This window comes from Solanum pennellii, chromosome 10 (genome assembly GCF_001406875.1).
Source record: "Solanum pennellii chromosome 10, SPENNV200".
Taxonomy (NCBI): Eukaryota; Viridiplantae; Streptophyta; class Magnoliopsida; order Solanales; family Solanaceae; genus Solanum; species Solanum pennellii.
Window position 1 is genome coordinate 80260461 of NC_028646.1, and position 17822 is coordinate 80278282.

The window sequence follows — 17822 nt, forward strand, 5'->3', positions numbered from 1 at the left end:
TTTTGATTTTGGGCGGTTTGGATTCTTCTTTTGGGGAGATTTACTTTCAAGAAGGAAAGTAGCTCCGTTCGAAAACATATTTAGAATTTAAATTTTATAAATATAATTTTTAAAAAGTTAATATTAAATTTATTATATTTTAGTATCTTTAATTTTTATAAAATATTATATATAATTTTATATTCAAACATTAAAAATATTAGATTCAGATGAGTTCTCTATTAAATGTGCTACATGAGTCCTCTTTGTGTGGTCACTCTTCTTTATTCATAGCTTATAGATTTTGAGGTTGATTTTCGAAAATCAATTAAGAATATTATTTGTTTGTAAAATTTAACTAGCTTTTAAAATTTTACCAAAATTTGATCGAAATCATTTTCATTCACAGAACTTTAACTTTTTTAAAAGTAAAATTCATATTTAAACGTCACTTCAAATATCAAGAGCCTTTTCTTGACATCATCGAGCTGGATAACTTTAGAATGATCACAAAATAAATATAAATTTTTTTAGGGATAATTTATGATATGTTAAAAATGACTAGAGACATAATTTCACTGGTTTCAAATGTTTTGATGATGATATTAATTAAATGATCGCAAATAAAAGTTTCTTATTTCAAATAGTTTAAGGGTAAATTTTATCATTTTTTGAGTCGGAGCAAGCATTAGTTTGGAATGCATTTTTGAATTACTAACGATAGATAAGAGTATTATTTTTGAGCTACGTATAAAGTTAACAACAAGAATATTCTTGTTTAGGTTATTTTAGATCTTATTGTATCTTACGTCTGCAGAACATGTATATATGTATGTTGCTAATACAAATTAAAGCGAAAACAATGGTAGAGGTATTATTCAATATATATTTTAAAGGAAATTTAATTAGACAACTTTTTTGAAACCCAATTTGAAAATTAATATTGTTGTTAAAAGAGAACAAAAAGAATGTGACTGATTCACCACGACGTAGTTGTGTTGCACTAGTTAGACTGCTTCGTCCTTAATTAAATGTTTTAAATTTTGAGCTTTAATATTAAGAAAATTCAATTGAAAGCGTAATAAATAGTTAGATAATATTATATGTCTAAATGTGACATATTTTGAATTTTGAGATTTTAACAAATCTATCTTTGACGATAAATTTTTCATTAATCTTTTAAACATTTTTGACTTATTAATTATTGTGACTTAAAGTACTTTTTCATAGTTTAAAAATATATAAATTTCATTAAAAAATGAAGATTCCACGCGTAAATTTCCAATCAACCTTAAACGGTTTGATTCTCCAAAAATAAAAAATATCACATAAATTGTGACAGAAAGTAATTTTTTTTCAACAAATTGTACTTTATATTTTGTGTGATTAATTATGTACAAGGACACTACTCCAATAAGGTGTAACGTAACTATATAAAATATAAAGTACTCTGCTTCTACCATCACTTTCATTTATACCTAGCTCCAAAAACCCTAAGTTTTCCTGGATTTTTTAAATTAAGAATAGAAAAAACAAAAAATTGGAATTGAACACATTAATGCTGAATTTATTTATGAGTTGTGCATTAATATTACGTAAGCGTAGAGTTAAGATTTTTATTAAATAGGTTCAAGATATCTATAAATAAAAAATAATTTTAACAAAATATAAATTCGAGAGAAGTACCGAAAATATTTCTAAATTTAGTACGAATTATTAGCTTCATTTCTGAACTATTGACAATCTTAAAAAAAAATTATTTGACTAATTGAACTTAAACATACTTTGAATCTTGCTATTTGAGTGAAATATATCTCTAAGTTCTTGTCAAATTTAGAAGTGTTCTCAAACTTCTCTCGATTTTTTATTAAAAGTTATATGCTTTTACAAGAGTTTGAAACCACTTGCCATATATATGTGACAGATCATAAATGTATTTAAGTTAAGGGAAAATTACGCGGATAAGCAAACTTATACTATTTAATTACTCATCATAGTTATAGTTTGCTATAATTAGCACTCGCAATTAACATTATACATTAATTACGTGGGCTGACTTCGAGTTTGTATAATTAGTCATGTTTGTATATGTATAATTCGCCAAGATATACAAATAAATATGTATAATATACAATTTTTTAGCCAATATACATATACAATTCACCTCTCTTCCACTCTGTGACCTCTCTCGCTCGCCTCTCTTCTCCCTCTCCCAATCTCGCTTGTCATTTATACAAATGTATATGTATAATATACAATTATATACATATATAATATATCTCTTTCCCACTCTATGCGCTCTCTCGCTCGCCTCTCTCGATCTCACTCACCTCTCTCCTCTCTCCTCTCTCTCCCAGTATCGCTCGCCTCTCTCCTCCCTCTCCCAATCTCTCTTGCCATATATACAATTACATAAGTATAATATACAATTATCTAACCAATATACGTATACAATTCACCTTTCTCCCACTCTTTTCCCCCTCTCTCTCGCCTCTTCCTCTCTCTCCCAGTCTCGATCACCTCTCTCCTCCAAATAACATGTAGCTACAAATTATAATTATCAAACTATAGCTATAAAGAGTAATTAATTATTTTTAAGTGGTTATATGTGAAAGTTTTCCTTAAGTTAGTTAGTTATCCAAGTAGATAGTGATTTTTAACCAGACTATCAATAATTTAGAAACAAAACTAATAATTTACTTTAAATTTAAAAACATTTTCAATAATTTTCCGTTAAAAAGTATTAAAATGAACCCCGAAAACCTTACTAGCTCCACCTCTGCATGTACGTCCAGAAGCAACAGAAAGAAAAAAAAAAGTGAACAAACTTTTACATTGCAGCTGCCTGTGAACAGTGAAAAATGGGTCCATATATATTCATTCCTTTATAGCTCCCCTTTTTATATACTCTCAAATTTATACTTTTTTTTAAAATTAAAAAAAAAATCTAAATTCGACACGATCCGGGTCAGCCGCTTCTATTATCATCTCATTTCTCTTACTTTCTGTCAATTATTTTTGCGTTAATATTTGATTTTAAACCACTAATTTTAAATTCCTCATCATCCATCTTCTTACCTCCAAACAACTGCGCTGCAGCTTTTTTCGTTTTCGGGGGAAGAAAATGGATGATGAAAATCAGTATGGTATGATGGATCTAACGCAGTACCTAAATGGAAGGCCTTTATTTTCTTCAGTTTCACCAGATTTATTATGTAGTAACCAACATTTCGATATGTTAATGACTTCTACTACTACTACTACAGCTACTACTCATGTGCCTCAACACGAAAACTATTTTCCTCATCATCATCATTATCATTATCATCACGGGTTTCATCCCGAATCTAGCACGGTGGCAGGTAGTACTGTTAGTGGTGGGTGCGCGTTAAGCGCGATGGAGACGGAGGGTGGAAATGGGAGGTGGCCAAGGCAAGAGACACTTAAACTACTTGAAGTTAGATCACAACTTGATTCTAAGTTCAAAGAAACTATTCAAAAAGGTCCTCTTTGGGATGAAGTCTCTAGGTAACATCTCTCACAAATTCTTTTAACCTAATTCTAATTTGTATGAAAACAAATTGCGTGACAGACTACTTTTAATTACTTAATTATATTATGTCTCGCGATTGCTATTACTAAAACATATTCATTTTCTTTATGAGATCGGTTAGAAATTGCTTGTAGAAAATAAATAGAGGTGAAGTCACGAATTTTATTAAGGATGTGTCTTAAAATATACCGTATTAGTAATATACATGTACAAAAAGTAAATTTTGTACCATATATGTAGCATAATCTTCTATATTTACGGTATAATCTTTCGATTTTCAACTAATTACTCTTCACTATTCTTGGAAAATCTGCATATTTTGACTGTTTATTTTGAATTACTTAATTATATTATGTCTAATGATTATTACTAATACTACTAAAACACTTGTAGTATTTCTTATGGAATTTTCCTTTGAAGTCTATGAGAAATTGCTTGTTGAAACTAATAGAATCGGAGTCAGAAATTTTACCAAAAATATTTACAATATATTGTAATTATATATATATATATATATAAAAGTAAATAATCCTTTATATTCATTGCATAATTTTTCGACAAAGGTATTCAACTAATTACTCTTCGCTATTTCCGATGGAAAATAGCAGATTTTTTATAGTTTGAGCGCTAAAATTTAACTATATACTAGTTTAATTTACCTATTATTCCTCCTTTATTTTTTAATTTCTGGATAGGCAAGCAACCTCTTGAGTAAATTAATTAATTTGGTTACTATTTTTGTGTAAGAAAATGACACTGAAGTTGAAGAATGAGGTGTACTTATTTTCATCTTCTTTTTTTCTGATAATTTATCAGCACATAATTTGAGAATGAGTAGTCTTATTAATTTAAAGGACACTTTTTTACTTCATTTTAGTTAAAGAAAAAATGGCAGAATATCTTTTGGAAGGCCAAGTACACTATTTTATCATGCTTATGTCAATATCACTTGAACTTGATGCATCATTTGGTTTTAGGGCTCCATTTTCTTAATTTCTTTCATTTCTGTGTTTTAATTTATATGATGCTATATTTTCTTAACGAGTAACTTTAAATATCTCGTTTTACTATTATGACCACATTAAACTAAAAGAAAAAAACAATTACTTAAAATTAAAATCAAACCAAAATATTCATGGGGTGTTACCTTAATTAATAACATTCTTTTATAACCATGGTCGGTTTGATTCGATTCTTTTTATGATTTTGTTCAATTTTTTTATTTTTCATGAACACCCCTAACTAACTGGTTTATAAGTTTTATAGGTTTTGCTCATGTGTTACAAGTCTTTCTTTCTTGATTGAAACTTCGTATCTAGTCAAATAATGTTATAAGAATAAAATTGACTAGATATTAAGTATATTACAATATTCAATAATTATGCTACTTATTTAGTTTGTTTTGTTTTTTTTAAGGATTATGTCTGAGGAATATGGATATCAAAGAAGTGGAAAAAAGTGTAGGGAGAAATTTGAGAATTTGTACAAATACTACAAGAAGACTAAAGATGGGAAAGCTGGTAGACAAGATGGTAAACATTATAGATACTTTAGACAACTTGAAGCTCTTTATGGTAAAACAAGTAACACAATTAATACAAACACATTTCATCAATATCAAGTACACTACAATCAACAACCTCATCATTGTCCTAAGGTCTCTGACGACAATCTCTATGATTCCTCTGATTCTGATGACTCAGATAATTCGTCTAATGATGATTCAAAGAGGAAGAATAGTAAGAAAAAAGGGAAAAGGAGTTGGAAAGGTATGATAAGTGATTTTATGGACATACAAATGAGGAAATTAATGGAAAAACAAGATATTTGGTTAGAGAAAATGATGAAGACAATTGAAGATAAGGAAAAAGAGAGGATTTTAAGGGAAGAAGAATGGAGGAAAAAAGAGGAAATTAGGTTAGAAAAACAACAAAAATTTTGGGCTGATGAGAGAGCATGGATTGAAGAGCGCGACGCAGTTTTAATCGATACGTTACGTAGATTAAATGGAGAAAAAATCATGACGAATAGTACTATAAATTATAACGATGAATATGGTTCAATATCTTATTGTAACAAGAAGCAAAAGGAAATGAATTCATTGAGTTCATATTGTGAAACATCAAGACATGTGCCAAATATTCATGATACAATCGATGATGGCTATATTGCTCGGATTCTTTGAAAGTGTAGTGTCGCATGTTTCAAGATCTGACACAAATAAAATAATATTTCTGGAAAGTCTGAACGAGAAAAGACAAGAGTTTGTGGCAGGAGGTAAGTAGTTTAAATTTGACTATGTTATTTTTGTTTTATTGAGGATGCTAGTTGATTTATTTTTTTTATTTTTTTTGTGGAATTTAGAGGGATTGGACTAATTCTAGGAGATTAGATTTGGATCTATTTATATCTAAATTTTTAATTACTTCTAGACATTCTTTTGAGATTTTTTTCTTCATATTTGTTGGTCTGATGTGCTCAATATTTCTTCAAATTTTTCTCTTTTTAATTTGTTGGTTTAGTTTCCTCCTAGCTTCTAGTTGGATTTGCTAATCATATAATTAATCATCAAATGCCTTGTAATTAGGGGTGTGCATCGGTCGGTTCGGTTCGGTTTTACATATAATCGGTTCGGTTAATTGGTTTTCGATTTTAAAATATTCTAACCCAATAACAAACCAATAAGAAATTTTTTATCGGTTTATCGGTTTTTGATGTTATCGGTTCGGTTTCGGTTAACCCAATAAGAAAATGTCGATCAAATAATATATAATAGTACGTATGTTATAATTACATGTTCCCAACTTACCGCCAAAACATAATAGAAAACTTTGAATGTTGATGAAATTACTAACATTCACAAACTTGCAAAAGCTATCGCCTACAATTACGAACTAGAATTAAAACTAAAATAAAATATTTCAATGAGACAATCTTGAACAGTTGCTTGATCCACCAGATAATCAACAAAGTTCTCACCAATTTCCTAACCAAAAAAATCACATAGCCTTAAAAGCTAATATTGAATCTATTTATGTATTAAATTATGTATATTTAATATTGAGGAAGGGTAAAGTAGTAAATAATTATCGTCTTATTGGGTTATCGGTTTACCCAATAACCCAATAGGAAAAACCGAAATCGACCCAATAACCCAATAATTATTTTTTCTAAACCCATTAAAAACCCAATAACCCAATAACAATAACCCAATAACATTTTATCGGTTCGGTTTATTGGTCGGTTCGGTTTTTGCACACCCCTACTTGTAATATTCATTTTCTAACTTGAACATGCTTGAATAATTTGGTATTTTTCCTTAATTAATATCACTAATTTTCAAGGACTTTGTAAAGTGGTGAAACACATCACACAATATTTACAGTAAGCTTTAATTTCTTATAACTTTTCTACACATTATTTATAAAAAGAAAAGTCACACTAGCTATTAGATTGTCCATAAAATATTTTTAGGAAAGTTTTTTTTAAAATGTGGAATTTAAAATCTTAAAAATGAGATTTTGTTATCTATATATGTAACAGATAAAGATGACGTGATAGTTTATTTGTATCATAATTTCTTAATAATCGTAGTTACATAGTCTTACCAACCCTTAGCAAGTGAATCGAATTCATTTAAATTTAGTATTTTCGATATGGAACATAAATTTATGCGTAAAAAAATTATTTGAAATCAATTGAATGCTAAATATTATTTATGCAGTTTGTGTATCTTATTTTAAAATGACTAAAATAATGGGTGAATTCAAATTATTCTACATACTCCATCTTCTTTTTCCAATAAGAAAAAATATCTTCTACCAAGATTTTTCATACTCGATATCTATAACCAGTAGCGAATTTAGAATTTTCATTCGAAGGCGTTAATGATTGTTAGTATCAACAACCAAAGTGGATCCATTATTTTCATTAACGGGTGTCGATGTTTGTAATAAAAGTGTGGCTATAACACACGACCTCAAGCAATTTTCACAATACCTTAATCATTAGAGTTTAGACTAAAATTTTAACTTGTGTCAAATAACGTCAATACTTAAAATTTAATGTTTATATACAATATAAATTTTTTCACGAAAGGACATCGCTTGACACCCTTGATAGATCCGACCCGGACCACAACTCAAACCCAAATTCCATTTCACCAGAACTGTCTTTTAAGTTTATAATTACTAAGAAATTGATACATACGATACAAATATTACTATATATATTCTCACCTCAATGAATTGTTTAATCATGATAAATTAATATGATTTAAGGGGGAGTAAATATTTAACCATTTATACTATGGTTTGCAGGGCTTAATTACATACTATGGTCAGATTTTCCAATTTGGATGATGAGGTGAAAACTAAATAAGTACCTTTGTTATAGTATATCACAGTTACTTGTCAAATCAATGCCATCATCCATGCCTATAAAATATTTCTTTCTTTTTTTATGACGCAAAAATTCATCAATTTTTTATGAATATTTGTTTAGTAACTTGTTTGGAGTGAATATAAATTGTTTTGGTGATTTTAGAAAACATTGGAAGAAGACAATTTATTTCATGAGAAAAGAAATAAACAGAGAATAAAGCTAGGGAACTGATTGATCAGTTTTGCCATTTCTAGTCATCTTGTAAATCTAGAGGGGATGCTTCTTTCCTCCGTCACAATTTACGTGACATATTTTAAATTTTGAAATTTAAATAAATTTATCTTTGATCGTTATTTTTTCGTATAACTTTCAATATTTTAAATTGCCAATCATTGTGACTTATAGTATATTTTACGTAGTTTACAAATATATAAATTTATTTCAAAAAAATTGAAGATCTCATGCGCAAATTTTCTCTTCAATCAAGCTTAAATTATTTTACTCTCGGAAAAATGAAATGAGTCACATAAATTGAAAAATAGAAATATTTTTTAACTACATCCATTATTTTAGTTTGTCTGTCTGATTTTAGCTAGGCACGAATTTTTAAGAAATAACAAAGAAACTTCCAAATTGTGGTGTTGAACTTGAAAAAATATTCTTTCATCTTGTAATTTAAATCTATCATGAAAAAAGATGGTATTAACAGTTATAAAAAAAGAAAAACTATTTTTTTAAGAGATTAAACAAAAATAAGACGAACAAATTGAAGCGGAGAAGTCAAAACTATCCACAAGAAAGGCTGATCAGAAACGCTATCAGTAATTCAGCACTATTCATTAATACAAGAAGACAGACCGGAAGAAAAAAAAAACCTTTAATATGTAGTATTGTTGATCTGCCAACATCTTACACTACTCAGGAACAGATCTCTGCAAACAATAGTTTCTCACACTATTCATCTAATCATGCATGTAATAATAACATATTCAATACGATTTCATAAGATTTGTGTTTTAACTAGGGGATATTTTTTGTCGAAACTCTATTGAGGAAATTTTTTTAAAAAAAAATGCTATAATAGAGTTCAATTACTTAAGAGGAGCGATAGTTTGCTTAATTACAAATTATGTCTCAGTTTTCTCAAGATACTGTACCTGATACATGACTCAATCCAAACACATAGAAGCCTGGAGTTAATTTTTTTGATGGATAGCCAATTCTGTTTTAGGTAAGACTAGTCCACACTTTAAGTGAGCTTGAGTTTGCTTGATCGAATGTAAGATTGGCCTTATGAGTAGGGACTTGAGATACAGGGTACGTTCATTGTAGATCTATGAACTCAAACTAGAATTATTTGAAAATGAAGTAAACATAAAGATACCATGATATGCAAAAACCAAAGATTAATATGTAAAACCCCAACAGGGAATAAATCCGATAACATAATCTAGATTAACACACTAATAAAGACCCCTACAATGTCACAAAGCCGACGTTTCTCAAGCTTTTATTGAACAAATCTTGTGACAAAAAGAAAAGACTAGCACACTATGACCGGTAAAAGACACTTCTAGTAAACCATCTTGCAAAACCTCATCATCAAAACAGAAACCAAAAAGAGAGCGAGGGAACCGAATAGTGTCCTAATACTTGTAGTCCTTGACGTGAAGGCTCTCGGAAGCACCGTCGCCCAAGTTGGAACTACCGGCATACTTTCCAAGGGTAGCCTCAGAGTTGGCCTTGCACCTTGTGAGAAGTGCAGCTTGGGCCTTCCCGATATTCTCCACCTTTCCTGACCAGGCCTTGAGGGTGCTCTGTTGGAGAGCACGTCCGAAGGAGAAGGAGAGGGTCCAGGGCTTCTTGGTTTGAAGTTTGTTCATGGCGTTGAGGTTGCGGGTAGCCTCTTCCTCACTCTGACCACCAGACAGGAAAACCACAGCAGGAACAGCAGCTGGCATTGTTCGCTGCAAGGCACGTACAGTGTACTCTGCAATGACCTCTGGTGCAACTTTAGGGGCATCAGATCCGGGAGTGACCATGTTGGGCTTCAACAATGTACCCTCGAGGAGGACATGGTGGTCATTGAGGGCCTTGTAGCAAGCAGCAAGAACACGCTCTGTGACATCAGCACACTTATTAATGTCATGGGATCCATCAACAAGGATCTCAGGCTCAACAATGGGGACAAGACCGTTTTGCTGGCAGATGATGGCATATCTGGCAAGGCCATTGGCATTATCATTGATAGCCAGCTGAGATGGCTCGTTGGCACCAATCTTGAGCACTGCACGCCATTTGGCAAACCTAGCACCGGCTTCATAGTACTTTTGGCAGCGCTCCGCAAGGCCATCAAGACCCTGGGTAGTTGTCTCGCCATTGGTTCCGGGAAGCTCTACGGTACCCTTGTCGACTTTAATTCCAGGGAGGACTCCACCCTCCTTCATAACATCAACAAAAGGCTTGCCTGCAGATGCAAGTAAAAACTGTCAGAATATAATTATGTAAAATATCGAAGTGCAATTACCAGATAAGCTCAAGATTATTGATCCACTTTCCACGTACAAAAATAGACATTAGAAATCATATAAACGTACCAGCTGCTGTCTTCTGATAAAGGGTTTCCTCGAACAAGATAATTCCACTAAGGTACTGAAGAGCACCAGGTGCGCAGAAGAGCAGCTCTCGAAGAGCCCTCCTGTTTGACTCGACATTCTCAACATTAATGCTGGATAGACGCTTGCCAATTGTACCAGTAGACTCGTCAGCAGCAAGGATACCCTTACCAGGGGTAGCTATGTATGCAGCATTCTTGATCAGTTCATCTGCATCAATTCCAATATCCATTGTAAGTGAATACGTCAGCATCAAAAAAGGTACTTGACACTAACAGATCAGTTAATTTCATTCCAAACTGAAAGTTAAAGCATAAACTACAAAAGGTAGGTACATCGATACTATTAGATCAGTTGATCAATAAACGCCAATTGGCAGGAAACAACATTCACAATTTAAACAGTCTTCAAAGGCGGCAGATTAAAAACACCATAGAGCAAACAAGCTGTGAAGCACAAATACACGAAGGCAGAGTGAGTTGCAGATAAATTGAATAGGAAGGATCTACAATTGGAGCGAATGGTGCAAAAACAAGCATACACTCAACAATTTTTTTCATATATCTTTCTTAAAGACGAGCATATCAACCATCAAGCCCCTCAAAAGTTCAACTGTTCACTTCTTCTATTTTTTACAAGTCAAAAGAGCTAAAAGGCTTTCACTTTTACATCAAAATGAACTAATTTTACTTCTCATAACAGATACTACTCAATAGAAAACGAATCACAACATTACAAAAAGGAAAAAAGAACAAACATTGACACTTCTGAGAGAATATGCATATTTGACATTTTTAATATAAATTCAGACAAAATGAAATTTTATATTTTTAAAATTTAAGAATAGATGTCCTAACGAATGCAGAAAATATAGTTCATCCTCGCACTGGATTACTCATTCTAATTATAACAATAGAGTATTAAAAGAGTATAAACAACACTCTCACGCAAGAGATCCAGTGAGCGAACTCGCTAATGAGGGCTAAACAACTAGATCAAACTTCAACAAAACAAAACAAAAAGAGCACAACTAGAAAAATGTCCAAATACATGCAGAAAACTAAGTAACTTCGTCCTCGCACTGAATAATTCGTTATAATTGAAACAATAGAGTATTGGAAAGAGTATAAAACACTCTCACACAAGAGATCCAGGAAGGGAAGGGCTAAACAACTAGATCAAACTTCAACAAAACAAAACAAAAACAGAACAACTACAAAAAGGTCCAAATACATGCAGAAAACAAAATAAATTCACCCTCGCACTGAATAATTCATTCTAATTGAAACAATAGAGTATTGTAAAGAGTAAAAACACTTTAACGCGAGAGATCCAGGAAGGGACCTCGCTGCCAATGATCAAACTTCAATAAAACAAAACAGAAACAGCACAACTAGAAAAACGCCCAAATACATGCAGAAAACTAAGTAAATTCTCCCTCGCACTGAATAATACATTCTAATTGAAACAATAGAGTAGTGTAAAGAGTATAAACACACTAACGCAAGATCCAGGAAGGAAGCATTGGTAATGAAGGACTAAACAACTAAATCAAACAAAACATAAAATGGAAACCAACCAGATCTGGATCTATGAGAAGCAGACACAGATTTAGGATCAAAATAAGCAAAATTAAAAATCAGTTCATTATTTGTGAAGGAATGAAGATTGAGTGTGAAGTTTTACCGGCGTATTTTCCCTTGTAGCACGACATTGTTATTGCTTCGACGATGAAGAAGAGTGTAGAAGAGAAGTTTTGCAGAGAGAGAGATCACAGACAAATGGAGGAGTGGGAAACTTTAGGTTTAATACAGCGTTCGCATCGGTGTTATCGCCAATTTTCGCACGAAAATAGCGGATCTTTATTTACCCTTTTGCCCTCTACAAACTCGTGTTTTTGTTTTTTTTTTAAATAAAAGGACGTGAAACTATCGTAAATTATATGTACATACTCTCGTTATTTTTTTGGGATATTATTACTTTTGTTATTCAGAAACTAAGGCATATAATATCATTTTTACTAACCGGCAAGCACGTGCCATCATCTTATCAACTGATTTAACGGATAAGATTGTACTGTGTCCTTATTTAGTCTTCTGTTAGAGTGAAAAGTATATATGATCTAGTTTTTGGATGACAAGGACACCACCGTCTCTAAAGTACAACGAAGGATATCTACACATCATTTACGATAATTCAGAAATATATTTGTCCTTTGACCCTTTCTTTTTTTACTTAATATTCGATATTCAAATTACCGTTTAACGAAATTCATGTTTTGGAGTATAAATTTTAATTCATATATTGGGTGAAAGCAAAAACGACTTAGTAACTATAGAGACTTGAACCTAAAATCTTTGGTTAAATAATAAAAACCCACCATGCTAATACAATTCTTATTATTATTTTTTTGAAAACTCGCGTTGTTTGCGTCTTTCAAATATTCTTTTCTTTAAAATACAGCCAAATTCATGAATTACACTTTTGTTTTGATGGTTGTTACGATATACTCGTATCTCATATTAATTAATCGTTAATATAAATTAAGAAATTATAAATAAAAAACTTTTTATACTTATTTTTTTAAGTGTTCATATTTGTTTATATAATTGTCAAAAAGTTTTTTAAGGTATGAATTATAAATTTATTTTTTATTTATGATGAATTCTTTATGCGTATAAAAAGAAAAATGATCAACTAATATGAAACCGAGACATTATTTTAATGAATATAGTATTAGAACAAATATTTTTTTTTTAGAAATTTATTTTGTAAATTTTTATTGGATGTGATGTTACTGTTGAAAATTAAAACCTCTATTACAGGCAAATAAACATTAATTATGGAAAGTCAAGCTATATTCAAATATTTAAGGCTAATAGCATATAGTTTCAATACATTTAACAATCTTTAATTCAAATGTTCTTTAGTTTATTTTAGAAAGAACAATTAGTTTTCTAATTTAAACTTTCCATACCTATTCAAAAACATAAAACTAAAGAACATTTCAATACATAACTATAATATTTTAAAAATTCTTTACGTTCTTAATCTTCGTGATAAATCAAATTTTAAAAACAAGTTATTTAATTTGAAATGCATGAAGCATTTCTTTTATAGTTTTTATTGGCACAAAAATATTGACCATGTGTTAGATTTCGAAGTCATTAGTAAGATTTTGTGCACTAGAAGAATTAAGTGAAGATTTTAATTTAATAATAATAAGTAATATATAATAGTAGTACTAATCTTTTTTTCCATAAGCAACAACTCACATAAGTGATGAATAATTTGACTAAGAGCCAACAATCACTCTATATTCACAATTATAAAACAAATAACCCAAAGATATATTAAACCCAAAGAATATTCTTGAGACTTGAGGTATCGAAGATGATGGACAAAGAAGTTAAAACGAGTAAGGAAGAGTAGTTGATTTGATTCTTGAGAATAATTCTGTGCTTCTCCGAAATAATAATATATAGATGACTGAATTTTGTGCACACGAAATAAAGAAGAAGGATTTTGTGCAATATGTAAAACACAAAATAAAGAAGAAAAATGAAAATATATGAATGATTGGGGAATCATAAAAAGAAAAAACATAATGTTGAGAGTGGGATTTGAACCCACGCCCTTTCGGACCAGAACCTTAATCTGGCGCCTTAGACCAACTCGGCCATCTCAACATATTATTAATTCTTTAACTTATTATTTAAGAATAAACTACTACTTTAAATCATTTTTTTTTTATAGGTATAGTAGAAAAACTAAATAAATTTCTTTGGTATATTCATTAGTTACATAGATTATACAATCGCATCTTTCCAAATAAGCATAAAATTTGTCCTTTCATATCAAGCATACACTGAATTATTGACAATATAATGATGTTATTACATTATAACTAGTTAGTTACAAGATGAGTTCTAATTAGAACTAGTACTTTTTGTCTTTTATAGGAGTGATATTCTAAAATCTAATTATAAAAAATCAATTATGCATTGTATGTATCAAGAAAAAAAATTGATGTGGTACATTTAATCTTTTTAAGCAATTTCTTATTTTAACACGTATGTATATAAATAGGAAAATTCTTTCATAATTCATATCTCCACAAACACATACATGTGACGTTTTTTATGGAGGGCAGACTGATGAGGATGGATCAAATATGATTGATAGATTTTTAAAGATGAGGTTATATTGTATTTTAAACGAATCTTACATTGAAATATAGGTAAAAAACAAGTGAAGAGTTTTATAAGACATAACTCAAGTTCACATGATACACACACTTTTAATCAGAGTTTAGTGTGACTTGACATTAAAAGGAAAACACAATTATATCTAGATCTAAAAGCTCAAAGTAAATAATATGTATCATGATCTTGAATCGCGTCAATAAGATATAATTAACTACAATTCAAACTTCGTGATTAATACTTGACAATATGGTCTTTATAAATTGTTCTTGGCCCTGTTTGAATTTTGACTTTTAACAAATATTTTTAAAAAGGAGGAGTTATTAATTTATTTGAAAGTTTATATTCTCAATAAATTCCAAACGTTATGGATTATTCAACGTTAAAATGGATGTTACCAAACTAATTAAGGTACCTAAGAAAAATATTTTATTCAACGAACAAATCTAATTATCTTGATTCACCAAATAATACAAAATAGTAAGACCTTTATTCTATCTTAATTTATGTGACACTTTTTTAGTTCGTATAAAAAGAAAATGTAAGTCTTTCATAATTAAAAATAGTTAATTTTAATTTTTTTCCCTTTTATTCTTAGTAAAGAAAATGTTTATAGTCATACAAATTTGAACTTATTTTTAAAAAAAAAAATATCAAATTAAACCATATGGCAGACTTCATTTATGACTAGTTAACTCCCTTTCTAGAATAAGCAAAAACGTGACTTTTTTAACTTTTGTTGCAAAGATGCATTTTCTTTTATCTCAAAACTGAAACCATTATTTTCTTATTTTTTAAAAATACATAAGTATTCTCGATTTTATTATTTCATGAATTTATTTTATAAATATGTTTTTATTCTTTTTTAGCCTACGTGATACTATCAATTAGATAGCTTGAAAAAATTTGTCAATATAAACCGAATCCAGAAAATATTATCACGTAGAATAAAAAATTATTTATAAAAAAATTTGAAGTAATAAAATACTTATATAAATGTGTCTATAAAATTTCCAACATAAATTGAGAGTACTCGTATATTTTCCTTTTTTTCTTAAAAATGGAAAATAAAATAAAATACTATTTTCCATCATGTGACTTTTGCCAAACTCTTTAGTGCCATTCTATCTAAATTATTGTTTGCTATTTATACATACTCCCTTCACCATTAATACTATATATTATAATTTTTCTCTTCAAATATTCACTCATTTCTTTCTCTCACACAAGAAATTTAAAGAAGAAGATTAATCTCAATGAAGCCTATGATTAATTCATCTCTTATTTCATCTTTCATTATACTACAACTCATTTCCCAAACAATATCGATTCGTCTACCTCCTACAACTATTCGAGGTACGGATAACTTCTATCGTTAAATATAGTAAAAATTTCTGGCTAATGCTATTTAGCGTTGAATTATTTAAAAATGTTAATCATGTGTTTTTGAGCGATAGATTAATAATGAATTTCTTTGCTAATTCATTTTCTTTCTATCTTTTGTTTTTTTTGTGTAGACTCTCTTTCTCGCTATTTTTATTTAGCGATAAATTACTAAAAATTATTAATTACATGTTTTTGAGCTATAGATTAACAATTAATTTCATTGCTAATTCCTTTTCTTTCTATCTTTTGTGTTGTTTGTGTAGAGTCCCTTTCTTGCTAATTCTATTTAGCTATTAATAACTAAAAATTGTTAATTACATGTTTTTGAGCAATAGATTAACAACGAATTTCGTTGCTAATTCCTTTTCTCTCTATCTTTTTGTTTTGTTTGTGTATAGTCCCTTTATTTATTTTGTAACGCTTATAATTAAGGTCCAATTATGGATCTTCTAGAGATAAATTATCATTAATGATTAATATGATTTTCATATAGATAATAACAAGATTGAAGCTAATGGGATTATTCATTCCATTCCCACACAAGAAGACGACTTCACCAATGTAAGTTCTTTTTTTCAACTTTGATTTTGCTTTAAATGATTTCGATGTGTTTAATTAAAAGATTCATTTCCTATTAATTTTGTTGAAAGACATAATTAATTAAACAAAAATATGTCATTTTGGGGGCTTAACCCTTTTTTCTGACACTCCAACGCAACGTAATATGATATCAGAACAAATATATATTTCAAATTTAAATTCGGTATAAAAAATCAGATTAACATGAGAGGCGCGTTAAAGACATCAATAATAAATAGAAAGACATTTACACCATCCTTCTAAAATAATTATCGGTTAAAAAATTCAAGACAATAATTAATAATTATTTTCAACTATATTCTCATATTAATAAATTACTTCCTCTTATGTTCAATTCTAAAAAAAGATCCAATAAATAAGGTCAACAAATTAATAAATGATTACCTTGTATTTATTATTTTTCTACATGGACATGAAAAAAAAAAGATCGACACTTAATATTTTTTAGTTGTTATTATTATTTTTAGGGATAATACATAAGTACCACTCAACCTATGCCCGAAATCCCAGAGACACACTTATACCATAATAAGATTCTATTATCCCTGAACTTATTTTATAAATAATTTTATACCCCTTTCCGGCCTACGTGACACTATTTTCTGGGCCCAACGCTGATTGACTTTTTTTTCAAGATAGTGCCACGTAGGCCGAAAAGGAATAAGGAAATTACTTATAAAATAAGTTCAGGTGGGTAATAGGACCTTAGTACAGTATAAGTGTGTCTCTAAGATTTCGAGCATAAGTTGAGGGGGTACTTGTGCATTTTCCCTTATTTTTAATGTATTGTCCTTTATGGTTCTTGAACAGCTGATGGGGATGGAGAAATGTGAAGACAGAGATGAAGTTTGTTTAAATAGAAGGATGGTAGCTGAGGCTCACTTGGATTATATATATACTCAAAACAAACCTAAGCCCTAAAGAGGGATTAAATATCTATCTACATACAAAAGAAGTTTAAATATGATATTTTATACCAACAAAGGTTGTTTTAGTTAATTTATCATAAGATGTAGTATTAATCTTTTAATAATGGACTATATGTTTTATGAGATATTAATGAGTAATGGAAACTTTTAATTGCTCTTTCATGCGTCTTCA

The 17822-nt window shown here is 29.7% G+C and overlaps 3 protein-coding genes and 1 non-coding gene across 4 annotated transcripts; 2 read left to right on the forward strand and 2 right to left on the reverse strand.

Moving 5' to 3' along the window:
• The first annotated feature begins 3058 nt into the window (after positions 1-3058).
• On the forward strand, positions 3059-5892 carry LOC107002008 (trihelix transcription factor PTL-like). Its single transcript, XM_015199943.2, has 2 exons — positions 3059-3507; positions 4949-5892. The coding sequence occupies exons 1-2, from the start codon at positions 3104-3106 to the stop codon at positions 5715-5717; spliced, it is 1173 nt and encodes a 390-aa protein (XP_015055429.1). The 5' UTR covers positions 3059-3103; the 3' UTR covers positions 5718-5892.
• Positions 5893-9304: 3412 nt separating this feature from the next.
• LOC107002377 (fructose-bisphosphate aldolase 1, cytoplasmic-like) lies at positions 9305-12413 on the reverse strand. The gene is made up of 3 exons (XM_015200366.1): positions 12217-12413; positions 10513-10740; positions 9305-10382 (listed from the first exon to the last, which is right to left on the reverse strand). Exons 1-3 carry the CDS (start codon positions 12242-12244, stop codon positions 9562-9564), a joined length of 1077 nt encoding a protein of 358 aa, XP_015055852.1. The 5' UTR covers positions 12245-12413; the 3' UTR covers positions 9305-9561.
• Positions 12414-14138: 1725 nt separating this feature from the next.
• On the reverse strand, positions 14139-14219 carry TRNAL-AAG. Its single transcript has one exon. It is a non-coding gene; the product is annotated as a tRNA-Leu (tRNA).
• A 1697-nt stretch (positions 14220-15916) lies between these two features.
• Positions 15917-17810, forward strand: LOC107001773 (putative phytosulfokines 6). Its single transcript, XM_015199747.2, has 3 exons — positions 15917-16091; positions 16615-16682; positions 17532-17810. The coding sequence occupies exons 1-3, from the start codon at positions 15992-15994 to the stop codon at positions 17640-17642; spliced, it is 279 nt and encodes a 92-aa protein (XP_015055233.1). The 5' UTR covers positions 15917-15991; the 3' UTR covers positions 17643-17810.
• Positions 17811-17822: the final 12 nt, after the last annotated feature.